At 43.1% G+C, this 27,899-nt stretch overlaps 1 protein-coding gene across 4 annotated transcripts in view; it reads left to right on the forward strand.

The window, feature by feature from the left end:
• Positions 1–780: 780 nt before the first annotated feature.
• CSNK1D (casein kinase 1 delta) overlaps positions 781–27,899 on the forward strand; it is a 103,960-nt gene continuing 76,841 nt past the window's right edge. For all 4 annotated transcript variants that reach the window (XM_048817235.2, XM_048817233.2, XM_048817232.2 and 1 more), the window contains exons 1-5: positions 781–1,093; positions 24,260–24,370; positions 25,591–25,739; positions 26,258–26,486; positions 27,301–27,471. In XM_048817235.2, the coding sequence (XP_048673192.1) occupies positions 1,018–1,093; positions 24,260–24,370; positions 25,591–25,739; positions 26,258–26,486; positions 27,301–27,471 (736 nt within the window). In that variant the 5' untranslated portion in view covers positions 781–1,017. The remainder of the gene's footprint in view (positions 1,094–24,259; positions 24,371–25,590; positions 25,740–26,257; positions 26,487–27,300; positions 27,472–27,899) is intronic.

Genomic DNA, 27,899 nt, shown 5'->3' on the forward strand with positions numbered 1-27,899 from the left:
CACCCAGGAAGTCGGCACCTAAGGCGCCACTGTTGATGTGATCAGTGGGGGGAATGGCCGCTCCCCCTGCTCTCCCGCAGCTATGCTCCCCCACCCCTAGGAGCCAGAGGGACCTGCCGGATGCTTCCTGGGAGCTGCCCCAGGTAAGCACCGCCGGGACTCTGCACCTCGCCCCCCAGCAGGTGCCTCTGGCTCTTAGGGGTGGGGTGGGCACCCACTACAGTGGCCCACAAGACCCTTCTGCCAGGTTCTGGGGGTAGTCAGGGGACAGGGGTGGATGGGGCAGGGGTCCTGGGGGGGGCATCAAGGAACACAGGGGGGTTGGATGGGGCAGGAGTCCCAGGGGGCGGGGGTGGGCAACGACCCCCTCATGGGCTGAGGAGGGAACCCATTGTTAAGATTTTGGCAGCTCATCACTGGATGAAGGTGCTATTAAATACGCTAGCAGAAGTCTGAAGGGGGTCAGGTCTGAGACATCTAGGGCCTAGGAGCCTTTGACTGGCACAGAGGATCCACCTGGTTTTTACAGTTTCTGTAGCCAGGCTGACGCTTCCTGTATGTTAGCCATGAGGCTGGGGTTGGGGGCCTATGTTGTTCAGAGATGGGGCTGCGGTCCGGGCTCCGATGAGGGGGCTGATTCCGGGCCACTCCACCGCCTCCAGGACTAGGGACGCACGTACCGTCCTCTTGAGACCGCCACCCACGGTGGCACGCTCCCCCCCAGAAACCACCCGAGGCCCCGCCCTTCAACCAAGTGAGCCCCACCCCTCTCCTCCCTCTCCCGTTGCTAGGGAAGTGAGGTCACACAGTTATGGCGGCTCGGGCCCGGAGACGCTGAGGAGATCCGTGACTCTGGGGAATCCGCGTCCATCCGACGGGGAGCGGCGCCGCCCGCTCGTCTCACTGGTTTCGAGCGGCAGGACTGGGGGCTGCAATGGTCACAGCAGTTGCCGGGCTCTGAATTGGCATCCGTGAAGCCGACTTGCGGGGGCAGAGCAGCCGAACTGGGCCGCTGCCATGGAGCTGAGAGTCGGGAACCGATACCGGCTGGGCCGGAAGATCGGGAGCGGTTCTTTCGGGGATATTTACCTAGGTAAGACGTGGACGTGGAGCCTTGTCCTGCAGGGTTCTGTCTCTGCGCTGCTTGGGCAGCTGCCTTGGGGCTCACGGGCCTATCGCGAGGGGTGAGGGCTCTTGGAAGAGTCTCACTGTGTTCTCCCGGGCTGGGATAGGGAGCAGGGGGTGGGGTGAGAGTCCGTTTATCCTCCGGTGCCGCCCGAGCTGTTCAGCTGCCAAAGAAATGCCCCCAAATCTCAGGAAGCTTCTTGTTGCCACATACGGAGGACGGACTAAATTCGCATTGAAGCATCACGTTCTAATTTAGACAGGGCTGACAGCCAGGTCTCCTGGATTCTGTGCTCATTTTTTGCTGATTTACTCCCTCTGTGACATTGGGCAAGCTGTTTTCATACCCTGTTCCACTGTCTTCCCATCTCTAAAACGGGATAAGGATACTGACTTACCATTTGACGACTGCGTCAAGTGACTTGAAAATGAACCATGAATGTTGGTGCTAGATATCATGATAATTGCTATAGAGTTGATGAAATTGCTGTGATTTTGTCTACATTTCTGATTGGCCTATAAGAAATTAGCCAACTAATGATAATTAGGTCTTGGCAAAAAAAATCAAACCCTTTAAAAACCATTATAATGTAGTGGGCCTCTGTGACTTTTCATGCCTTGTGTATCTTACTTACCCAGTCTTGTCTTAAGTTCTTCAGGGCAGGGATTGTCTCTTCCTCTGTGTTCACACAGTACCTATCACGGTGGTTCCTTAGTTCTGACTTGGGCCTCTAGATTTTATTAATAATTTAAATCATAAGCAGACTTGAGAAATTGCATCTTTTTAAACATATTTTTAATGTGTTCTGAAAAAAAGGTCTCTGGATTTTATCTTTGGAAGGCTATTCCAATTTCGATAAGCAGACACCTGTGCAAACATGCTACATATGGGATTTGTTTTCAAATTCTATGTGTAGCATGTTACCACAGATGTCTGCTTTCAAAAATTGGAATAGCCTTCCAAAGATGAGCCAGAAAAACTTACTTCCCTGCAACCACTGCTGGGAAACTGTAGCCACCTAGATTAAAAAGAATATCACTGATTTGTGTGTGTATCAGCTGTATCTGTACACAAATTAATTTACTTTTCTACACTACAATATTTCTTATTGCAGTGGACAGCTGTTCCTCAGAACTAACTTCTAAACTAAAATCACTTGTTCACAGGCAGTGAATATTGATTATCCTTGAATAGAACACGTGAAATGAAATCTCCATGTTTCTAGCTGAAGGTCTGCAGTATATATAGACAGAGATCAGGATTCTATGGGTCTATTAATGTATTCATTTAGAAGGCTGAGGATGGTGGTATATGTTGCTACACACATGTAATACCAGTGCTTCAGAATCTGCACTGGCGACCTATGGGTTTCTGGGTGGACTTTAAGATGCTGGTTTTGCGGGGCCTGCCTACCTAAGGCCTTGTCTACACTACAGGGGAAATTCAATCTAAGATACGCAATTTGAGTTACGTGAATAGTGTAACTCAAATCATCATAGCTTAGATCTACTTACTGTGGGGTCCACACTATGCGATGTTGACGGGAGATGCTCTCGATCCAGTGGGTTACAGGAGTCAATGGGAGAGTGATCTGTGAAGACCCACTAAATTGCCCGCAGATGCATTGATCTCCACTCTCTGCCTCTCACCATGCAATACTGCCATAGCTAAGATCAGCAGAGGCATTTGAGTTGGAGTTCCCATAGTATATTCAGACCTGTAATTATCCACTGTTGCAGTTCCATCTCTGGGGGTGATGGTAGAGGCAAGAGAGCAAGCCAGTGCTTGTCATCCCTATCTACACTAGAGCCTCTGCTGGTGGAGCTGAACAAGTGAAGTATTAGTCCTGTATTTGCTATCCTGGACAATCCCTTAGAGAGAGTTGTTTGCAGAATATCCTGCATGAGTGGAGTGCCCCAAGGGTCGGTCCTGGGGCCGGTTTTGTTCAATATCTTCATAAATGATCTGGAGGATGGTGTGGATTGCACTCTCAGCAAATTTGCGGATGATACTAAACTGGGAGGAGTGGTAGATACGCTGGAGGGGAGGGATAGGATACAGAAGGACCTAGACAAATTGGAGGATTGGGCCAAAAGAAATCTGATGAGGTTCAATAAGGATAAGTGCAGGGTCCTGCACTTAGGACGGAAGAACCCAATGCACAGCTACAGACTAGGGACCGAATGGCTAGGCAGCAGTTCTGCGGAAAAGGACCTAGGGGTGACAGTGGACGAGAAGCTGGATATGAGTCAGCAGTGTGCCCTTGTTGCCAAGAAGGCAAATGGCATTTTGGGATGTATAAGTAGGGGCATAGCGAGCAGATCGAGGGACGTGATCGTTCCCCTCTATTCGACATTGGTGAGGCCTCATCTGGAGTACTGTGTCCAGTTTTGGGCCCCACACTTCAAGAAGGATGTGGATAAATTGGAGAGAGTCCAGCGAAGGGCAACGAAAATGATTAGGGGTCTGGAACACATGAGTTATGAGGAGAGGCTGAGGGAGCTGGGATTGTTTAGCCTGCAGAAGAGAAGAATGAGGGGGGATTTGATAGCTGCTTTCAACTACCTGAAAGGGGGTTCCAAAGAGGATGGCTCTAGACTGTTCTCAATGGTAGCAGATGACAGAACGAGGAGTAATGGTCTCAAGCTGCAGTGGGGGAGGTTTAGATTGGATATTAGGAAAAACTTTTTCACTAAGAGGGTGGTGAAACACTGGAATGCGTTACCTAGGGAGGTGGTAGAATCTCCTTCCTTAGAGGTTTTTAAGGTCAGGCTTGACAAAGCCCTGGCTGGGATGATTTAACTGGGAATTGGTCCTGCTTCAAGCAGGGGGTTGGACTAGATGACCTTCTGGGGTCCCTTCCAACCCTTATATTCTATGATTCTATGAGAGTGACCCCTTCTTTTGGTTCAGAACAACCAACTAGTTTGAGTTCACTGTTAGGGCATGCTGCTAACAAACATGATGTTTTGGCAGACATCTGGGGAGAGTTTCAGTTTGAAGGAATGAGGCTAATTATGTAGACTTTTTGGGGTGAGGGGAGAGAATCTGTCCCCACCCTCCCCCCAGGAGCTGTCGTGATGTTTTTGTGAATAACAATTCTTAGTTTTATTATGTGTGTGCATTCAGCTACCTGGTAGGGTGTCTAGAGCCTAGAATAGGTATTGTTTGTCTAAATGTTGAAATAGAAACAAATATGAGCTGAGTCTACACTGTTTTTCCTCCATGTTGGGAAAATAACATAGGACCTAATCACATCAGCCACACCGTCAGAGGCTCGTTCACCTGCACATCTACCAATGTGATATATGCCATCATGTGCCGGCAATGCCCCTTCTGCCATGTACATTGGCCAAACCAGACATTCTCTATGCAAAAAAATAAATGGACACAAATCAGATGTCAAGAACACTTCCACCTCCCTGGTCACTCAATTACAGACCTAGAAGTAGCAATACTCCAACAAAAAAACTTCAAAAACAGACTCTGAGAAACTGCAGAATTAGAATTAATTTGCAAACTGGACACCATTAAATTAGGCTTGAATAAAGACTGGGAGTGGATGGGTCATTACACAAAGTAAAAACTATTTCACCATGCTAATTTTCCCCCTACTGTTACTCACACCTTCTTGTCAACTGTTTGAAATGGGCCATCCTGATTATCACTACAAAAATTTTTTTTCTCCTGCTGATAGTAGCCCACCTTATTTGATCAGTCTTGTTATAGATGGTATGGCAACACCCATTTTTTCATGTTCTCTGTGTGTATATATATCTTCCTACTGTATTTTCCACTGCATGCATCCGATGAAGTAGGTTTTAACCCACAAAAGTTTATGCCCAAATAAATTTGTTAGTCTCTAAGGTGCCACAAGTACTCCTTGTTCATTTTTTTAAAACTAGTTTCTTCTCACAATTGTTAAGCCAGTATGAATAGGGCATAACTTAGTCAAAACAACTTTTAAAATTATTTAAAACCTATTTCACTGTCTAACCAATAATGGCTTTTAATATTCACTCTGTAGATTTTAAGAATCCACCCAAATTTTAGATTGGGATTTTGATTTATTTCCCTGACTTATCCTCCTTCACTACAAATATAGGATGTGCTGGGAGGTTAGGGCCCTCTCAAATGACCTTTTTAGACAGGAGTCAGCAGTTCTTCCTCAGTGACTTTGTGCTTTCCGATTCTCTGGCTCATCCTTCAAACTGTAGGTGTTTAGAATCACATCAAGCTGGCTGTGTGGGACTTGCAGGCAGAATTTCAAAATCCAAAGCACTATCTGAAATAAAACAGTTTGAAGTGGGAATTTAAAAAGAACTAAGAGTTTAATATGCCTAAATCTTTTGAAATTGCCCCCTTGAAAGGAAAAGGGAAAAAAAAGTAGAATGGATTCTCAGATGGTATTTTAAATAGTCCCAAGAATGTACAGTATACAGCTAGAGAAGAATAACAAATTTAAAATAGATAGCTGTTCTAAAGTTTAATACGCTAGACCAGTCTTTGGAGTCAAACCAGTATAAATGATGACAAAACTTGGCGCACTGTGTTTCAGACTTGTGCATGGAGTTTGGCAACTCCTTATTCTAAGTCAAATGTTCACAACCCCATTACATTTACTATTAAAAATAAAATTTTAAAATCTATACTACTGCTACGTTTGACCAAAAACCATGAAGGCCACCCCAAAGTTATTCTGGAAACTTTCTTTTCTTTAGAATTGTAATAAAATGCCTTGCAATTCCCTGATCATTGTCAGCAGTCACACTCCACCACTTGGGAAACACTGCTCTAGAGTATAACCATGTATCATTTAATTCTTACATCTAAATAGGACAGAATAAAACCAAACATTTTCACTGATGGATATAAACATTGAAAAGTATCTAGATTTAAAATGAGGGAACAGGGAAATAGGAATGCAAAATTGTATGGGTTAAAAACATCACCTGCCTTTGTTTTTATTAAGTAAAATAAGGCCTTATAATGTAACACTCACTTTTCACTCTTTCAAAAACTGAAGTTGAGGTTTTTTTATACTGTCTCATTTATTGTCTGTCTTTAAGGTAATAGTTTATGTGGGTTTATACAAAGAGTGCCTATACAAGGCTCTTAGGTGCTCTTTATACAAGTTATGAGGAGAAATATTAAATAGCAGCTTAACATCATATCCAGACGAACTCGATCCCGTACAAAACACTGTCTCCACATGGATCTCATCCCCATCAAATCCTATCCTTTGCAGCAGCTGATGGAAATATATTCATGTGGCATGCCCTGAAGGTTAGCAGACCAGGACTGTTTCTGACTAGGGTAAGAAAGAAGGCTATTTCTAGAGGTGATGATCCCTAACAGAGAATGCTTCACCACCAGTCCTCTCTTTCAAACTGAGTGATCTCCATCTGGAATGCTTTTACTGATTGCAGCTGTGGTGGTATGGTATAGGATGGGAGCTCACAAGAGCTTATGCTCAAATAAATTTTCTAGTCTCTAAGATGCCACAAGTACTCCTTTTCTTTTCTCTGATACAGTGGTTCTCATCCTGCGGGCCACCCGATTACCACACAGCTGCAGCCCAGCTGTGTGCTAAAAACTATTCAAAATTTGCCACTCTGGGCTAGCAGGACACGGGGCCAGCTGAGGGGGAGAGGACATTAGGCAGCCCAGCCCTGCTGGAGCACTATTGCCAACAGTGGGCCTGGTAAGTTCAGCAGGGGGGCATGGTGCGTGGCAGTGGGTCTTGGGGGGCGGAGGTCTCTAGGCAGTGAGGGGTTTGTGTGGGGTGCTGGGCAGCATAGGCCTGGGAACTAAGTGTGGGGGGGATGCTACAGCACCCCCAGGCTTTACTTGGGGCTCCACTCCTGACCCCCTGCACCCGGGGTCTTGGCTGCTGGCCCTGCACTCCCAGTCTGTGGAAGTCTCTGGGTGGGAGGTGCTGGGCATAGGGGTCTGTGGGAGAGTTTAGCTGGAGGGGCACTGGGCATACAGATCTGTTGGGGGGGGAGGGGGTGTCTCTGGGCAGGGGAGCACTAACTTTAAGCGTGTGAGAGAAGACTGGTATTTCTCTCCTGCCCTCACTTCTCCCACAACATATAGTCCTCCCATCCCCCATTTCCAGGTCACCTTTCACTTCCTGTCCCATTAAGCCATTAGCACTTTAGAAGAAAAGTGTGCACAAAAAAAGTTGGTAAAATCTGTGAATGTTAAGAAATCTTTTTGGAGGAGGGCTATATCGCAGGAACCCCCTTGCTCAAATTTTGGTTGCTAACATTACCCCATTGTACCATGAGCGATAGCAAATTTCAGGCCAATCTGAGCAAGCATATAGATTTTGAGCACTAAGAAGAATCATCCTTTCAGAAGACTTTTCTGTTTAATCTCAACTGTAGCAGAAGTCATGTTCTGCTGTAATATTGTATGAAATTAATTATCCACATCTGCTTTGCTATATCCAGATTCCCAGCAAAGGTTAATCCTGAAAACATAGGAGGCTCTGAGGAGGTATGGAGTGCTTATAGAATCATAGAATATCAGGGTTGGAAGGGACCTCTGGAAGTCATCTAGTCCAACCCCCTGCTCAAAGCAGGACCAATCCCCAATTTTTGCCCCAGATCCCTAAATGGCCCCCTCAAGGATTAAACTCACAACCCTGGGTTTAGCAGGCCAAAGCTCAAACCACTGAGCTATCCCTCCCCCCAGTGAGTGGCCCATTCATCTCAGTGAGATGTTCTCAGATGAATGGGAACACCCTGTGGACACAATTACAATTGAAACAATAATTCAGATGTGTGAACTGCACCATTCATCTCTGAGTGCTCTCATCCCACACCCAGTGCTATTTCTTTAAAACCAATTATATGCATCAAGCGTGCACATTCTTAGCTCCTTGCCCAGGTCTTGGCACTGTATGCTTCATGCATGCTCCCAGCAGGCCTCTTCTCATCCCTCACTCCAACTCCAGAGTGACAGGTGACCCCCAGACCCCAGCACACCCACAGGAAGGAAGAATATAGGCTAACAGGTGCCCTCTACCCCGATCCCTTCCACCCACCTCCATGAAACCCCTTTTAGTGTGTCTCCCCTCCCACTCCCCCTGACCCCCACCACACATTTTCATTTATCCCCCTCCACTCACTGTAGCCCCAAACCCCTCCCTATGTCTTCACTCCCTAATTTCCCCTCCTTCCCAGGAGGCGTTCATTTGTGTAATTTATTTTCTTTTAAAAAATAGTTTTAGCACCTTCTGAATTTTCTGCTGTACTCTGATTAAATTTTTCCAAAACAAAAACCCTTAGACAGTCAAATTGTAGCAACATGCCAACTTTTTTCCCCCTTCAGATTTCTTCAGAGGTTCAGATTTGAACTCATAGTTAAGGCTACAATTTAATTATGGGTATTTTTAGTAAAAGTCTTGGACAGGTCATGGGCAAGACTCAAAAAATCATCATAAATACCCCTGATTGAATCTTAGGGGAGGGTGCTGCCTGGCTAACCCTAACCCAGCCACACAGGCCACTACAGAAGTCGTCACAGAGGTCGCAGGAAGTCATGGAGTACGTGACTTCCATGACAAACATAGAGCCCTATTCATAGTGCCAGAATGTTGCTCAATTTCAATGACTGTAAAATGTCCCCTTAAACTGTGCGGGTCCAGAACCATGGCTGGCTCACAGTTCTCTTGGGAAATCTGTCTGCTTCTGTGCAGCATAATCCATTTGACATTTGAGCATTAGGCTCGTGCCTATCTGCAGAGCCAAAATCTTTTTTTGAATACCGTTTTCAATGTTTCTTCCTTAAAGAGTTAGTGGTTGTCATGCAGTAGCTGGGATAAATGTTGAATGATTGAGTCCATTTGGCCAATGATCAAACCATGGCTTTGCAGAAAAGTTGGTAAAATCTGTCAATCTTAAGCAAAGTTGTTTTGGGGGGTATATCTCAGGAACCCCTGTGATGGGTTTCCCCAGGGGTGCCCCCTAGAACTGGGGTACCACTGAGCACCCTGACCCACAAGCCTGGGTGCTTTCTCATACTGTACTGCTGTGACAAGCTGCAAAGCCCTCCAGCCTGCACTTTCACCAGCATTCACACAGGTAGGGACATACCCAGCTGCAGTTACACTCAGGCTTTCTAACCCCCAGCTTCCCAGCCTAGTACTCCAGAGCAGTACCATCTTGCCCTGGTCAAATCTGGCCGGTATATGGGTTTAATACATGGTCCACCTCTCCCTCAATGTGGGGAGAACAATGCACACTTGTGGTAACCAAGCAGAGATTTTCCCCAAGCACTCCAGTCAAAGCTCACTGGTTTATATTAAAACAAAAACAAGTTATTAACTACAAAAGATAGATTTTAAGTGATAGCAAATAGATCAAAGCAGATTACCTGGCAAATGAACAAAAAATGCTAAGTAAGATTAATATACTAAATAGATTGGATATAAATAGCAGATTCTCACCGTAACTGATGGTACAGGCAGACTTAAGAACATAAGAATGGCCCTACTGGGTCGGACCAAAGGTCCATCTAGCCCCGTATCCTATCTTCTGACAGTGGCCAGTGCCAGGTGTCCCAGAGGGAATGAACAGAACAGGTAATCAAGTGATCCATCCCCTGTTGCTCATTCCCAGCTTCTGGCAAACAGAGGCTAGGGACAGCATTCCTGCCCATCCTGGCTAATAGCCACCGATGGACCTATCCTCCATGAATTTATCTAGTTCTTTTTTGAACCCTGTTATGGTCTTGGCCTTCACAACATCGTCTGGCAAGGAGTTCCATAGGTCGACTGTGCATTGTGTGAAGAAATACTTTTATTTGTTTTAAACCTGCTGTCTATTAATTTCATTTGGTGACCACTAGTTCTTGTGTCATGAGAAGCAGTAAACAACACTTCCTTATCTACTTTCTCTACACCAGTCATGATTTTATAGACCTCAATCATTTCTCCCCTTAGCCGTCTCTATTCCAAGCTGAAAAGTCCCAGTCTCATTAATCTCTCCTCATACAGCTGTTCCATAGCCCTAATAATTTTTGTTGCCCTTTTCTGAACCTTTTCCAATTCCAATATATCTTTTTTTGAGACGGGACAACCACATCTACGCACAGTATTCAACATGTGGGCATACCATGGATTTATATAGAGACAACATGATATTTTCTGTCCTATTTTCTGTGCCTTTCGTAATTATTCTCAGCATTCTGTTTGCTTTTTTGACTGCCGCTGCGCATTGAGTAGATGTTTTCAGAAAACTATCCACAGTGACTCAGAGATCTTTCTTGAGTGGTAACAGCTAATTTAGACCCCATCATTTCATATGTATAGCTGGGATTATGCTTTCCAATATGCATTACTTTGCATTTATCAACATTAAATTTCATCTGCCAGATTGTTGCCCAGTCACCCAGTTTTGAGAGATCCTTTTGTAGCTCTTCGCAGTCTGCCTGGGTTTTAACTATCTTCAGTATTTTTGTAACATCTGAAAATTTTGCCACCTCACTGTTTACCCCTTTTTCCAGATTATTTATGAATATGTTGAATAGGACTGGTCCCTGAACAGACCCTAAGGGACACCACTATTTACCTCTCTCCATTCTGAAAACTGACAATTTATACCTACCTTTTGTTTCCTATCTTTTAACCAGTTACAAGTCCACGAGAGCACCCTCCCCCTTATCCTGTGGCAGCTTACTTTGCGTAAGAGCCTGTGGTGAGGGACCTTGTCAAAGGCTTTCTGAACATCTAAGTACATTATATCCAATGGATTCCCTTGATCCACATGCTTGTTGACCCCCTCAAAGAATTCTATAGATTGGTGAGGCATGATTTCCCTTTACTAAAACAATGTTGACTCTTCCTCAACAAATTATGTTCATCTATGTGTGTGACAATATTGTTCTTTATTGTAGTTTCAACCAGTTTGCCTGGTACTGAAGTCAGGCTTACAGGCCTGTAATTGCCGGGATCGCCTCTGGAGCCCTTTTTAAAAATTGGCATCACACTAGCTATCCTCCCGTCATCTGGTACAGAAGCTGATTTAAAAGATTATATATCATAGTTAGTAGTTCTGCAATTTCACATTTGAGTTCCTTCAGAACTCTTGGGTGAATACCATCTGGTCCTGGTGACTTATTGCTGTTTAATTTATCAGTTTGTTCCAAAACCTCTTCTAATGATACCTCAGTTTGGGACAGTTTCTCAGATCTGTCATCTAAAAAGAATGGCTCAGGTTTGGGAATCTCCCTCACATCCTTAGCTGTGAAGACCGATGTAAATAATTCATTTAGTTTCTCCACAACGGCCTTACCGTCCTTGAGTGCTCCTTTAGCTCCTCGATCGTCCAGTGGCCGCACTGGTTGTTTAGCAGGGTTCCTGCTTCTGATGTACTTAAAATAAATTTTGCTATTACGTTTTGAGACTTGTAGATTTTTAAGGCACAAGCTACACTTGCTTTGCAGCTTGGAATCCCCAGGTGTTTCATAGACAGGCTAGAAATCCCTTCACCCTGGGTCCAGCACAGGGTGGATAAAAATCAATTATTTAAAAATTAAAAAAAAAAAAATCGGATTTTTTGATAAAATGCTTTTTGAGGAAAAAAACCTGTCTAAAGATAGTTTTAATTAAGGTACATTATAGCTCAAAGATATCTCATCATGCAATTGGGATTATAAATTCTAATTCTATGGTATGAGACAATATATTCATGTAATGCTTAAGAAAAGCTTTGTAAATGAGTTCCAATAGTTCATGGATTAGGGACCCAATCTTATGGGGTTCCGGGGGCTTCTGTATAGATTATTTAGGTCAAATCTTTCTTATCTACCCAATGGGACTCAGTGCTCAGTCTAGAAGATACCATCAGAAATGCTTAGTTTTGTAGTTCTCAAACTGTGGATTTGTGTCTCCAGAGATAATATGCTTGTTAACAGCAAAAATATTTTAAAATAAATAAATACTATATAGAGGTGAGAAATAGTTAAATAAAACAATTTAAATGTCTGTCTGGTGATGTTCTCCTCCTAATACAGCATGGTGAGAAAATCCTCCAAATATTAATGATTAACTTGTTTGAATTGTAGATATTTATGAAGTCATTGGGAGGTGAACTATCTGCTTCAATTACCTTTGGTAAATGAAATAACCAAACAATCATTCATTTTCTGATATAGCTGTAAAACTAATCTGAAAAGTTTTCAAAATAAAAATCATTTAAAAAATGTATAGTGTGTACCTTCTAAAAATGAAACCTACATCTATCTCTTAGTGGGAAGAAGACGTATTAAGGTTATAACAACCAACAACAATGTACTTTTATGTAGAAATCCAGGATTAAATAGAGTCTTCCTGACTAGTGATTTAAATCATGATTTAAACCAATTTGGTTTAAACCAAATCCACCCTGGTCCAGCACTTCCCCCACTTCAGTCTTCGTTCCAGAGGTGTTTCCAGGAGTCAGCTTGTGTGGGGAGTGAAGAACCATGGATGATGTCACTCCCTGCCTTATATAGCTTTAGCATATGGTGAGAGCCCTTTGTTTCAAAACCTGGTTCCCAGACTGGTTTGTGGAAAAATACTGACATCCCAAGATGGCTTCCAGTGGCCTGGTCACATGTCCTTGTAGCGTCACAGCAGCCAATACTTACAGGCTGTCTGTAGCCTTCTCAGAAAGGCTCACCAGGTGGGATGTAAGCTTCTCATAAGGTCTGCTGTTTTCCCTAATGGCTCATTGCCCTAAATAGGCCCAACCAAACCAGCTATGTAGACTGAAAGCATCTAGTGTAGTGGGTGTAACTTATGTGTAATTACATTTGAAGTACAGATACATAGTATTTATAACTTCAGATACAAAAATGAGGCATGCATACAAATAGGATAATCATATTCAGCAATCATAACTTTTCCAATGACACCTCACATGACTTATCTTGTACAAAATGCATCATAATTATGCCATAACTATATTATAATAATATTACTAGGACAAATATGGGGTGCAGTCACACCTCCATGTCAGATGACCCCAAATTTGGATCACTAACCCTGTCCCACACCCCATGAGGGACTCCAAATTTCAAGGCAGTCCAAGTAACCATATGGATTTTTAAGCACTTAGAAGAGTCAATATTTAAACAAAATGGAACTCTTGACCTTACCTATGGGAAAACTGGCACTCTACTGTAGTATTGAGAATATAGGCAAGCCAAAGCGTACACTCTCCATTCAAGTGAAGTCCGAGATGGATTAGAAGACCACATAACAGAGAAGTTCCTTTTGTTCCTACCCACACAAATAGTGCCAAAGACGGGACTCATTCTAGGGATAAAACCTAGTTAGAGAACACCAGGGAGAAACTCAGATCAAGAAACAGGTCCAGTCAATTCTTAAAGTAATCAGTCTGACTGCAACTGAGTCAGCATTTACTCAGAGATAGGCCTAGGTGGCAAGATATCTCCCTTTTTAGATACGCAGTTCTAACTGACTTCTCAACATTGGTTATGAGAGTGCAATATGGATACTCTCGGGAGCTCCAGACTCCTCCACATCCCTTCGTCTCCTTTCCAGGCTATTTTTCAGGCTATGTCTACACTACAACTTACTTCAGTATAACTTACATTCACACCCCTGAGCAATGTAAGTTACACCAACCTAAGCAGTGGTGTGAACAGTGCTACGTCAGCAGGGGAGCTTCTCCTACCGACATAGCTACTGCCTCTCGCGGAGGCAGGAGTTAAGACAAAGGGAGAGCTCTCTTCCATCAGCTTAGAGCATCTTCACCAGAAGCAGTACAGCGGTGCAGCTGCTTTAGTGTACATATAGCCTCAGTATCCAGTCATCAGGAAGGACTTTCCATTCATATGGGGACTTAGCCATGCTGGTCAGTGCTTTTTTTTTTTTTTTTTAAACTGATTCAGCACTAGTGTTGACTGTGGGGGCCTCAAGAGAACTTCAGCTGATCCAACATACTAATTTCAGTTTTTCTTTGATTCGGACAGATTACGAGCATACCACTCCATTGTTCGGTGCCCTGTACTGGCTTTCCATCAAATTGCTGATCTGCTTTTGCAGATCCTGATGGTTCACCTCTAAGTTCTAACTTGTCTAGAAACTGCCTTTATTTCCATCAGTGAAACAAAGCCATTGTAGATTACAGAACTTGAGGTATAACTTTCAATCCCAGCAAGGAAAGGAAGGACTTTGACCTGTGGAACTCTATCACCAGAAATCAAGATAAGCTTTTTACCTGTTCAGAACACAGTTCAGGTCCATCTTCTAGAGAGTTGGCTACAAATTAGATGGTGATATTTATTCTTCCTCTAGATAGTCTTAATTCTAGAATGGTTCATAGAAATATATCTTAACCCAAAGGAGGAACAGAGAAGATGGTTCATAATCAGATAAGTTTTCATTTTAACCTGTATTGTCATGTACAGTAGCAGCATGAGGTATAAATCTGTATATACCTAAAACATTAATGAATGATGTATAGACCACAAATAATGGGACTTTTGAAACATGCAGTTTACACTCTAAAGAAGACTTACACCCACTTGTAGACTTTAATGTAGCACAGCAACCTTTGACTTCGTAGCCTTCAATATCTAATGCATATTGGCTTTAAACCAGTGTTATGTAGGTTTCAGTATCTTTCAACTATCTAAATTTAATGGTAAACGGGAAATATTTTGGCGCTTAAAGATACAATTAGTGATACTTACTTTTCCATATTTTCCTGCCATGACAATCTTGAGTTCTTAATCAAAAATATAAGTAGAGAATATTAGAGAGCTAAATTTAAAAAAATAAAGTTAATTGATCTGTCACAGTTCAGGGCAAAAGTGCACCATTATTGATACTCATGCTTCCAGCTCCCCAGCTGTTACCTATCTTGGGAGGAGAGCCACATCCCTCTCCTTTCTGACCAGAGTATTTTCTGGGTTGCACAGTGTGACATTATCTGCTTAAAATATGACCATATAGATCATTGTTGCAACCACTGTTATATATTTGCAACAAATCTTGTACAAAGGTTGTCAAGTAAGGTGTCTCTGGACAGGTTATGACTCGCTGAATATAATTATGCTATTTGTATGCATGTATCATTTTTGTGTTTGAAGTTATGAGTATTGGCTCTATACCTGGATTTCAAATGTTTGCTCCTGAGGTAACGCCCACAAGGTAAATAGCTTGCACATCTTGAAGGGACTATTCAAATTAAGTGGCTCATCAAAAGGACACTTAACTCACAATGGAAGACGCTTATCTACACTGAATGGACTGTCCTGTGAATGTTCTGTCTGGGCTATAGGTAATGGCTTCCCACTATGTCTCAGGGCATGTCTATACTGGCAGAGTTGCAGTGCCGCTCAGAGAGCGCTGAAGGGAACCACTGTTGTGTGTTCACACTGTCAGCTGCCTGCGCAATAGTGTGTTCACACTTGCAGCACTTGCAGTGGTATTTGGAGCATTGCATTCTGGGGAGCTATCCCATAGAGCATTTCTTCCTCTTCTGCTGCTAAGAGTTGTGGGAAGATGGAGGGGGTCGCGGGGCATCCTGGGTCCTGTCCCAATGCCCCGTGATGCATTGCTTCGCATCCCAGCAATCCCTGTGCTTCCATCCACAGTTAGCGCCATCTTTCAATGGTTTGTGTACTGCGCGCCCAACCTCTTCAGGAATTGCAGGAATGGATCCCGAACTGTTGACCAGTATGCTGCTCATTCTGACCAACACATCACGATTGGCAGTGGAGTTATTCCTTAAACTACAGAGGCAAGAGGAGTGCGAGCGACATTGATCTCGCCACGCGTACTAGCTACGACATGAGATTGCTTGTGGCTTTCACATAGGTGCTGACCACAGTGGAACACTGCTTTTGGGCTTGGGAAATAAGGACTGCCTGGTGAGATCACATTGTGATGCATGTCTGGGATGACGAGCAGTGGCTGCAGAACTTTTGGATGAGGAATGCTGCATTCATGGGACTGTATGATGAGCTTGCCCCCGGCCTGCGGCGCAAGGACAGGAGAATGAGAGCTGCCGTGCCATTGGATAAGCACATGGCGATTGCACTGTGGAAGCTCGTTACTCCAGATGCTACCGATCGGTCGCTAACCAGTTCGGAGTGGGAAGGTCGACTGTTGGACTCATGTTGACGGAAGTGTGCAGGGCCATTAATTGCATCCTGCTCCGAAAGACCATGACATTGTGGATGGCTTTGCACAAATGGGCTTCCCTAACTGTGGAGGGGTGATAGATAGCATGCATATTCCAATTCTGGCACCAGACCACCTAGCCACTGAGTACATTAATCGCAAGGGGTATTTCTCAGTGGTTCTCCAGGCACTTGTGGATCACCGTGGGCTTTCCACAGACATTAACGCAGGCTGGTCCAGAAAGTGCATGACGCAAGCATCTTTTAGGGACTTTCTTTGTAGACCAGAAGATCACCGTAGGGGGAGTTGAAATGCCCATTGTGATCCTGGGAGACCCTGCCTACCCCTTAATGCCGTGGCTTATGAAGCCATACAGGGGGCAACTTGACAGCAGCAAGGAGCAGTTCAACAACAGGCTGAACAAGTGCAGAATGATTGTTGAGTGTGCTTTTGGCCGTTTAAAGGCCTGCTGGCGCTGTCTCTATGGGAAGCTGGACCTGGCCAATGACAATATTCCTATGCTTATAGCCGTGTGCTGTACGCTCCATAATTGTGAAGGGAAGGATGAAAGCTTCACTCAGGGCTCAACTGCAGAGACTCAGAGCCTGGAGGCTGAGTTTGAACAGCCAGATACCAGGGCTATTAGAGGGGCGCAGCGCAGGGCCATAAGGATTAGGGATGCCTTGAGGCAGCAATTTGAAGCTGAAAGCCACTAATATTTGTTGCTGTGGTCGTGAGTGCAGTGCTTGTAATGCTAAGAGGTGATTGTGATTGGTGCAGACAATGTGGAGAAAGAAGTGGTTCAGGACTATTTAGAAAAGCTGGATGAGCACAAGTCCATGGGGCCGGATGCGAGGGTGCTAAAGGAGTGGGCGGATGTGATTGCGGAGCCATTATCTTTGAAAACTCATGACGATCGGGCGAGGTCCCAGATGACTGGAAAAAGGCTAATGTAGTGCCCATCTTTAAAAAAGGCTGGTCAGCCTCACCTCAGTCCCTTGAAAAATCATGGAGCAGGTTCTCAAAGAATCCATTTTGAAGCACTTTGAGGAGAGGAAAGTGATCAGGAACAGTCAGCATGGATTCACCAAGGGCAAGTCATGCCTGACTAACCTAATTGCTTTCTACAATGAGATAACTGGCTCTGTGGATGAGGGGAAAGCAGTGAGCGTGTTATTCCTTGACTTTAGCAAAGCTTTTGATTTAGTCTCCCACAATATTCTTGCCAGCAAGTTATAGTAGTATGAGCTGGATGAATGGACTATAAGGTGGATAGAAAGCTGGCTAGATCGTCGGGCTCAACGGGTAGTGATCAATGGCTCCATGTCTAATTGGCAGCCGGTAATGATCTGGAGGATGGTGTGGATTGCACCCTCAGCAAGTTTGCAGATGATACTAAAGTGGGAGGAGTGGTAGATATGCTGGAGGGTAGGGATAGGATATAGAGGGACCTAGACAAATTAGAGTATTGGGCCAAAAGAAATCTGATGAGGTTCAATAAGGACAAGTGCAGAGTCCTGCATTTAGGAAGGAAGAATCCCATGCACTGCTACAGACTAGGGACAGAGTGGCTAGGCAGCAGTTCTGCAGAAAAGGACAGGGGCGGTGGACGAGAAGCTGGATATGAGTCAATAGTGTGTTCAGGCTAACAGCAATTTGGGCTGTATAAGTAGGAGCATTGCCAGCAGTTTGAGGGACATGATCATTCCCCTCTATTCGGCATTGTTGAGGCCTCATCTGGAGTACTGTGTCCAGTTTTGGGCCCCACACTACAAGAAGGATGTGGAAAAATTGGAAAGAGTCCAGCGGAGGACAACAAAAATGACTGGAACATATGACTTATGAGGAGAGGCTGTGGGAACTGGGATTATTTAGTTTGCAGAAGAGAAGAATGAGGGGGGATTTGATAGCTGCTTTCAACTACCTGAAAGGGGTTCCAAAGTTGATAGATCTAGACTCTTCTCAGTGGTATCAGATGACAGAACAAGGAGTAATGGTCTCAAGTTGCAGTGGGGGAGGTTTATGTTGGTGGTTTATGTTATGAGGTGGTGGAATCTCCTTCCCTAGAAGTTTTTAAGGTCAGGCTTGACAAAGCCCTGGCTGGGATGATTTAGTCAGGGATCGGCCCTGCTTTGAACAGGGGGTTGGACTAGATGACCTCCTGTCCCTTCCAACCCTGATATTCTATGATTCAGTGATCACGCAAAAAGTCCTCTTTAGTTCTTCTTGGCTGCTTTCTAATTATGCGCAGCCGTTCAGCTGCCGGTAACGAAAGAGGGAGGCGGGGCTCCCAAGATCATCTCTGTGAAGTTTAAACGCAACGTTTTACAGAAGCAGTATTGTTTGCAACACACACAGCACTGATTCAGTGATTTAAAACACAGCCCGTACTCTCACACCTGTCACTAACTGGCTGACCCCAGGCAAGCACACATGAGCCACAAGACCCCCAAAATGGTGAGTAGCCGCAGCCGCAAGGTAAATCACGCTTCCCGGACCCTTCTGTACACTGGGCACTTGGCTCTTGGGGGAGCCAGCACAGTAGGGGGGGGCCTGATAATCATTCCTGTCCTTACCAGGGGCCTCCTCTCCTTTTGCACTTCGCCAGCATCCAACACCTGTGACTGTCTAGCCTCCTCTGGGCTAAAAAAGAGCTCCTGGATGCATGCATCTGACCTCGGAGTCATGCTCTGCCTCTGGGTCACCCTCCACATCCTCGTCCAAGATTTCCTCCTCCTGGCTCAGTCCGCTCTCGACTGGCATGCAAGCCACTGAAGTATCCACAGTGGTCTTCAGAAGTGGAGGTGGGGTCGCCGCCGAGTACTGCGTCCAGCTCTTTATAGAACCGGCAGCCCCCTGGGCGCAGCAGCGTTTGCCTCCCATGCCTTGTGGTAGGCGTTCTGCAGCTCCTTCACTTTGACCGTGCACGGCAGTGTGTCCTGGTCATGGCCCCTTTCTGTCATGCATCGCGAAATCTGTCCATAGGTATCATCATTCCTACAGCTGGGACTGGACAGCCTCCTTTCCCCAAATGCTGATGAGGTCCAGCAGCTCGGCATTGCTCCATGTGGGGGATCGCCTGATGCATGGAGCAGGCATAGCCATCTGAAAAGATGTGCTGAGACCACTGCATGCATCACCAAGCAAACAGGAAGGGGACCTACAAAATTCCAGAAGAATTTATGGGGTGGGGATGATGGTTGGTCACCTGAGGGCAGGGTAGTAGAGTTCAAACTGATGACCAGAGGCGAGAACAGGCATTGTGGAACACCTCCTGGAGGCCAGTCGCAGTGCTGTAATCAACCCCGGTGTCTACACTGGCATCGAGCGCTGTACGCCCAGTGCAGAAAGCTGTATGCCTCTCGTTGGGGTGGTTTTTTTACAACGCTGGAACTGCACGGTTTCTGCGCACTAAGTGGCTTGGCAGTGTGTACACCTTGGGAGTTACAGCGCAGAAAGCTGCTTTATTGCGCAGAAACTTGCCAGTGTAGACAGGGCCTTAGTGGAGTCATGCATGGATCTGAGACTCACCCATGTGACTCCAAACACTATTTTGTCACCTGTGATTTTCCATTAGCTTTGCTGAGGGCTTTGTTTGAAACAATGAGTTTCCCTCCACATGGCAAAAGCTATACAAGGCCCTGGAAACACCTCCATTTTGCCTCTTTCCTTCTCAAACCTCTGGACTATGGACTTATACTAAAGGGAGCATTCTAACCAAGGGACTGAGGTCCTTCCAATGATTTGGAAGCAACCAGAGACTTATCAAGCCAGCAGTTTATTCCATCACTGCTACAAGCCTTAACCAAGAACTTTGCATTTATTCTATGTATTTGACTCCTTTAACCGATTTTAACTGTCACCTTTCTTTCTTTTTATGAATAAACCTTTAGAATTTAGGTACTAAAGGATCAGGAACAGTGTGATTTTTGGGGTAAGATCTGAGTTGTATATTGACCTGGGTGTGTGGCTGGTCCTTGGTGATCAGAAGAACCTTTTATTTGAGGAGACTGGTTTTAAAGAACAGCTATTCCCTAAGTCTAGTGGTTTTGGTGCCGATACAAGGACTGGAATGCCTAAGGAAACTGCTTTTATGACTTCTTGTTAGCCAGTGTGGTGAAACAGAAGTGTACTTTTGTTGCTGGTTTGGTATATCTCATGGGAGAATAACCTCCAGTTTTGGGGTGTGTCCGCCTTATTTCTCAGCAGTTTGTCCTGAATTTGGTATTCTCAGTTGTGACCCACAAAGGCGAGGTTACAGTGGCATAGTCGGCAGGATCCACAGAACCAGGTCAGTTAAGCTTTGGATCAGATCCCCACGCTATTCAAAATTTGAAATTTGATATTGAGAATTTTAAAGGTTAAAGATCAGTGACCATGAGCCAGAAGGCATCAGCAGAAGAAATCAAACTACAAGCCCTGAGAGAGAGCCTGTGTCTTGAACATGAACAAAGACTGGCAGAACTTTGAATGCAAGAGAAGCAAGCCTTGGCCCAGCTCGAAAAAGAAGCTGGAGGGAGAGCCAAGCAAGCTGGAGAGAGAGCCAAAGAAGCTTACAGAAGGCAAATGGAAGTGCTGCAAGCTGAAACAGAAGTGGACAAACTTAAGCTCCAAATCGAAAAAAGCAATGGAAGAACAGCAGAAACTGTATCCTCTTGAAAGTCCAGTTTATAACAATGTTGGTATGTTGTTTGAGACTAAGAGGTTGTCTGTGTTTAACCCATTATGCTGTGACCAGGGAGAGGGTGACTCTAACCTGGCTAAGGTGGAAAATAACTGTTTGTCTGTGAATGAAGTTTCTGAATGTCTGTCTAATATCTCAGAAGAGAATCTGGATTAGATAAAGCACAGAGAGAACTCACTGGTCAGGAAAATATTTCTCTAGAGCAGATTAAAGTTGATGGTCAGTTTGAAGCCCTAGTTGAGGAAGAAAAGGGTAGATTGTTTGTGGGTGATGGATTGTTGGCTAGTAAAGGTTGTGAAAGTGAGCCTGAACAAGGTAAAAGTGATTTGCTTAAAGTAGCTCAGTATAATGAGACACTATCTGTGGAGAAGAGCAGTTTATCTGTTGGGAGTGGCAACTTGCCTGTTAAGGAAGCTGTCCCACTTTTCACGTATGTGTGTGAAATCAGCCATGGGTGCTGGGACAAGGAAAGGATCTCTCCAATTGTTTGTCTGTTAAGAATAGCAGTGTGCCTGCTGCAAAAGTGTCTCTCTCTAGCTCTTTGTCTGAAGCCTGTCAACCTATGGTGGTTGAAAATTTATCAGTTGTACCAGAGTTGGTTCTGGATTCAACTGAAGCTCAGGAAGGAAATGTTCCTAAGTTTGTTCCTAGGGAGAATGACATTGTAACTAGGTCATATCCAGTTATAGTCATAACAAAGTCCAGGGACCAGGCAATTCTGGTGCTTCTATTTTGCCTGTTCCTAGTGTGTTGCTGAGTAAAGATATGACAACTCTGTTTAATCAGGTTGATATCATGACCAGGGCACAAGGAGAGCATGAAGTTGGTTTAACTGTGTTACCCACTAACAGTGTGGATAGCTTTGAGAATGTTTTAAATGGAATGAAGATTGTAAGGGAATTCGACCAGCCCTATGATAACCAACTTGTTGGGAGGATAATGTTGTTGGGACAGGAATGTCTCCATGTTGATTCTATAAATCAACAGTTTCTGTCTCAGGTTCAGAGGGAGGGCTGGGTAGCTGAATCTACAGAGCAGGACAGCAGTGCTGTTAATCTCTCAAATACAGTGGATGGCAGGTAAACTCTCATCTCGAGATACTTTGGATATGTCTTGTAGTCTCTTAGGGTACGTCTACACTACCCGTCGGATATGCGGGTAGTGATTGATCTATCGCGTCACATCTAGACGCGATAAATTGATCCCCGAATCGACGCCTGTACTCCACCTCAGCAGGAGGAGTAAGCAGAGTTGACGGGGGAGGCATTGCGGTTGACTTGCCGCCGTGAGGATGGCCAGGTAAGTCGAACTAAGATACTTTGACTTCAGCTATGCTATTCGCGTAGCTGAAGTTGCGTATCTTAGTTCAAACTCCCCCGCAGTGTAGCCCAGGCCAAAGTGGACTCAACATCTGATTCCATGTGAAAGCAGAGGTTGGTAATAGACTCAAGGTTCTTTTGTCCTTCCAACGTGCTAGTGAAAATGAATGGTATCTCTTTAAGACTGAGTCCAGCCTTGGAATTGGTAAAGGTTAAGAATCTGAAAATGAGTAAACAAGCTAGTGTCCGTTGTTGTAAATTACCTGACTGACTGAGGGGAGAAAGACTTACCTGTAGCTGTTAGCAAAGAGGACATACCCAGCCAGCCAATGGATTCTGTTACACAAGAGAGCTCAGATTTTGACCCTCTGGAACAGGGAGGAAGGAAAAAACTTAGTCTTGCAAATGGAAGCCACAGGTTAACCCTAAAATGCCAAAACCCCAATGGTATTGAGCCAAAGGCATGGCATAACAAAAATGTTTGTAAATATATGCTTATAATAGATTTGATGTTAATATTAATGCTAATGTTAACTCTTGTAACTAATGTGTGGCTGATACCAAGAACTGTAAAAATATATGATGTGCCTAATCTTTTGGAAAAATCCTTGAACACATTAAGAGTGATACATAAGAACACACTTTATGTTAAAAGGCCTTGTGATACTGATATTTCAAAGCTAGTGCCTATAACCAGTCTTGGAACTTATCTCAGCAGAAAAGACATTTCAGATCTAATGTGCTGTATAAAAAGGGAAACTGAGGCACATTACCATATTGCTTTCCTGGCTAAATGCCAAGATTCCTATGCTATGGAGAACATTAATATCTACATTGACTTGATGTTAATTGGGCTCCAAACATTTGCCAGAGTTTGTATGAGTAAATTAGCTATTTTCATTGGCTCATGGCAAGGTAATATGAAACATACAGGAATTATGCTGCAAGAGCAGATCCAATCTACTATTGGTCTAACCAAGTTTTACCTTGGGTTTGTAAAGGGATTCAGTGATGTTGTTACTTCCATAATGAACCTTACAAAGAAAAGGCCTGTTTTGATCCAACATACTTTTGATAAAACATTTCAGTTATACACTGACACTTCTAATATTGGGGTAGAAACTGTAGCAATACCAGAACCAAGAATGGGAAGTTCCTGCCTTCACTGTTGTTCCCAGCACAGACAGGTTTCCCAAGAACATCTGCTTGCTTTCTCTTCAGAAACAGTTAATAGGTGCAATTGCTAAAGTTATGAGGTACCACACAGCACTTCCTATTCAAGCCCACATTATTCTTAAGTTAAAAAGCATTACAGAGAAAACAATAAAAAAAACCTATATGAACGTTAATAAGCTTACCAAGGTTCACCCTAATTTAGATTCTGGCAGGAGCAGTCCTTCAACAACCTCTGCCTCCCAACCCCATAGGATTCTTTGTGGTTACCAGTTCATTACAGCTTCAGCTCAGAATAAACACCCAGTCTCATGAGGCCTCAGTAGGCCAAGTCCTTCCAACCCTACCCTAAGGATTGGGGTCCTCTGCCATGGGCCAGTTTATAACCAGCCTATTTATCCAAAAACCCTTTAGTTGTCTCTTGGTTAATGGAGAATCCAGTTTGAACTAGTATATGGGTACCTCTCCATGGTATTGCTTCAAAGGACAAATAATGGAGGAACTAGATTAGCATCCCCCTCCCTATTAGAGAAGGTACATACAGTGCCACAATAACACATATACAATAGCATTTTTAATACAATGTACTCCAAAAATGTTAACCCTAACTCAATACGGTTTAACTTTATTCAGTAAAGTTTATTTTAATTCCATAAGGTTCACTCAGGATATTGTCAGTCTGTCATATGATCATTATAGAACAGTCTGTCAGTGTCTTGTTTAATTGAAATTATCAATTTCCATACAGGAAACACATTTGGAAAGAAATATCTTGCTTTTCTATATCGATTGTCCTTTTCTGTTTTTAGGAACAGACATTGCTGCCGGTGAAGAGGTTGCCATCAAATTGGAATGTGTGAAAACCAAGCATCCTCAGCTCCACATAGAGAGTAAAATCTACAAAATGATGCAGGGAGGAGGTAAACTTAAGTTTCTGCTAATAAGAGTATTTTTGTCTGTGTTCATAGATATCAGATACGTTAGTGTTCAGGTTCCCTTTTGGAGATGAGGGAGGTTTCCTTCAGTTTTTCTGTGTTCGAGGATTTGCCCCCAACACTACCATTCACTAATCTAGTCAACACAACTCAGAAAAATGTTAAAATTTAGCTCCTTTTCTATGTTCAGTTTTTTAAAAGTTTAAAAGAGATGGTTCTCAGCTTTTAAATTTTTCTGATGTTCTTCCATCTTAAATATTTTGAATTTTTATAAAATGTCAAGTTTTTACCTCCAAAAATTACCTTCAGACAGAACACAAATGTATATAAACAGAAAAAAAAAATAACTAAAGATGCCAACTGCTAGTATTCTCACTTCTGTGTTTTTAGCTTCTTAGAACTAGACTGGGAGAATTCCCTCACTTCTTAAATAATTTTGACCTCCTAAGATGAGGAGTAGCAGAGTAGGACATGAATTTTAGTAGCCACCACATGCCGTCCTGTGGTAGGTAAAAATACTGACGTCTTACTGACTTCAGTGGAATGCTGCCCCGGCACAGAGGATTATGCTAGCCGATCTCAACAGAGGTTTGGGGCCTAAACATATAGTTAACTTAGTTTTATTGTTAACTGCCTTAAATAAATAAATACAATCCATTTCAAACACTAAGCCCAGATAAATGTTTTTATTGTGACATGATCATGGTTCTGGAAACCAGGAAATTGAGTTCTAAAGCTTGTTCTGACAAGCACACTCTGTCACTTTGCCTCCGTCACTTACTTGTCACAGGCTCCCCACCTGTATAATGGAGCTATTTACCCCCTTATAGGGACTGTATGAATATATGAAATGTTGTCTAAGGCCCTGATCCAACAAAGCACCAATGTATGGGATTACATGCTAAGCACAAAATGTGTGTCAGCTCTTTTTTTTGAAAGAGGAGGATGTAAGTTTAGATATCTCCTGTTAGAAATTTTGTTAGTCCTTCTGCAGAATCTTAGGTTTATGTTCTCAAAAATCCTTTACATAGTGTAAAATATTATACATCACTGGAAACACAAAATAGTCTTCATTGGGAATATTTAAAATTTTACAGAATAATGTGTTTTTTAAATCTGTTTTAAGGGTCTTGAAGATCCATGTTCATGACCTATAGAAACTCAGATGAAAAGCACTGTGAATAAACTATTTTTCTCTGTTCTAGTGGGTATTCCCACAATTAAATGGTGTGGAGCTGAAGGAGACTATAATGTAATGGTGATGGAGTTGTTGGGACCAAGCCTTGAAGATCTATTCAATTTTTGTTCAAGGAAATTCAGTCTGAAGACAGTCCTGTTGCTTGCTGACCAAATGGTAGGAAATTGCTTTCACGCTCTTGATGATGAAATCTACTTGTCATATTAAGGTTTTCAAAGAGCGTTTACTCAGCTATATCCCTTTTCAGGAATTCAGAGGTGGGTGGGGTTTGTGATCTCTTTTAAAGGTTGTAACACTCAAAATTAGGTTTATTTTTGTAAATGCAAAACTTTAAATCAATAATTTTGATGAATGTTTAAATTAAAACAGTTTTTATTGGAATTTAAATATTCTTCTGAATTGTTTACTATCTAGACATTGTTACATTGTGCTAGTGCAAAAGAGCCAGAAAGTGAAGCTGAGTAGAAACAAACGTGAAATTTACTAAGGTGAGGGAACTGGAGAAAGATATGAAAACAATATAGTGAAAAGTAAGCTGTTTGTAAAATCCATTTCTTTTAATAATCTGATATTTTAAATGATAAAACAGGTAAAGAAATTTGTTTTTAAGACTTTTTCTAGTAACAGAAATTCATGCACAATGTCTCTTGAATTAATTTCTTCTCTGTATCTAGATTAGTCGAATTGAATATATCCACTCTAAGAACTTCATCCACCGAGATGTAAAACCTGATAACTTCCTGATGGGTCTGGGAAAGAAAGGCAATCTGGTCTACATAATAGACTTTGGGTTAGCCAAGAAGTATCGGGATGCTCGAACTCACCAGCACATTCCATATCGTGAAAATAAAAACTTAACAGGAACTGCCCGTTATGCATCTATAAACACTCATCTTGGAATTGGTGAGCTGGAGGAAGATTGCTTTCTGTCTAGCAAAATATGTATCTGTCATTTTGAGTATTCAGTTAATGAAATATACAGTCTGGATAAATCCTTTTAGCAAGCAGATAATTCTTTTGTAGCTGGTGCATTGATATGTACTATTGGCTGAGCTTGCAAGGCTTACACTCAACTTGATGCTGCCTATTTGTCATGCAATAACTTTTGAATGCTGCATCCAATAAATTCCAAAATTTCAGGAAATATTTTAGGCAACAATATGCAGAACCCTGTTGATGTTTGGGGGGGAAATTAGAAAACTGAAAGGGTGCAAATGTGGGGGGAGGAGAGGCACACAGAGTCCCTGCCTCCTATTTAGCAGAGCCACAAATTCAGACACCTCTGCAATTGTCTATAAATCAAATAACTGATTGATAAGAACCATTTAACACCTTCTGACATAATAGCCCTATCTCATTTCTGGCCATCCTCCCAATAGAGTTTAAGATGTTGAAACCCTGAATCTCAGGAAGAAAGAAAAGAAATAACAATAGTGGGGGTGGTTAACTTGGGCTTATGTGTGTGATTTCTTTAGGCTTATGTCTGCAGGTAGGAATAAAAGCAGGAAACTAATGGTTCCAAGGAATTAGCAAGTTTTTGCATAACTGCAAGAGGGATAACTGTTTCTAATTATTGGCAAATTTAAGATGGACTTACTGACCTTTAGCCATATATTATGTATTTGTAAGGCTTTCAGTGACAGTTTGTGGCATAAACATTTTTGTACCTTCACATCAGAACATCAAATCTAACAACTCCACTTTTATACTCTTGTAGAGCAGTCTCGCAGAGATGACTTGGAGTCCTTGGGCTATGTACTGATGTATTTTAACCTGGGCTCCCTCCCATGGCAGGGACTGAAGGCAGCAACAAAAAGACAGAAATATGAACGTATCAGTGAAAAGAAAATGTCTACACCCATTGAGGTTTTGTGTAAAGGATATCCTTGTAAGTTATCCTTTTGATGGTGTATTGACAAAGTTAGCTTTTTTTTTTTACTTGACATTGAATAGTAGGTTCTATTGCTATTTAAGTTTTAAGCTATATTAATTTAGTGATTACTTTGACATCTGTTCATAAATAGGCATATCAAACTCCATGATGGGCTAAATGTTTATGTACATGGACATCACACTTGCTTGACAGGACCTCTCTCTGTCCCTTGACCAGCTCTCCTCACCTTCAATTTTATATTTTTTTTGAATGTGTATTCACTGGGACTTTGGGATTGAAAGCGGTCTCTCCAGGTCTCCTGACTGTACTTTTATCATACTTTGTGCTCTTGTAAAAATGCTGTGCTGTATGAAGATAGACAAAAATAATTATTTATAGGAGTTGACCAGTTCAAGGTTTTCATCCCTTTGTTTGAATAGGCT

Source organism: Caretta caretta, chromosome 14 (genome assembly GCF_965140235.1).
Source record: "Caretta caretta isolate rCarCar2 chromosome 14, rCarCar1.hap1, whole genome shotgun sequence".
NCBI lineage: Eukaryota > Metazoa > Chordata > Testudines > Cheloniidae > Caretta > Caretta caretta.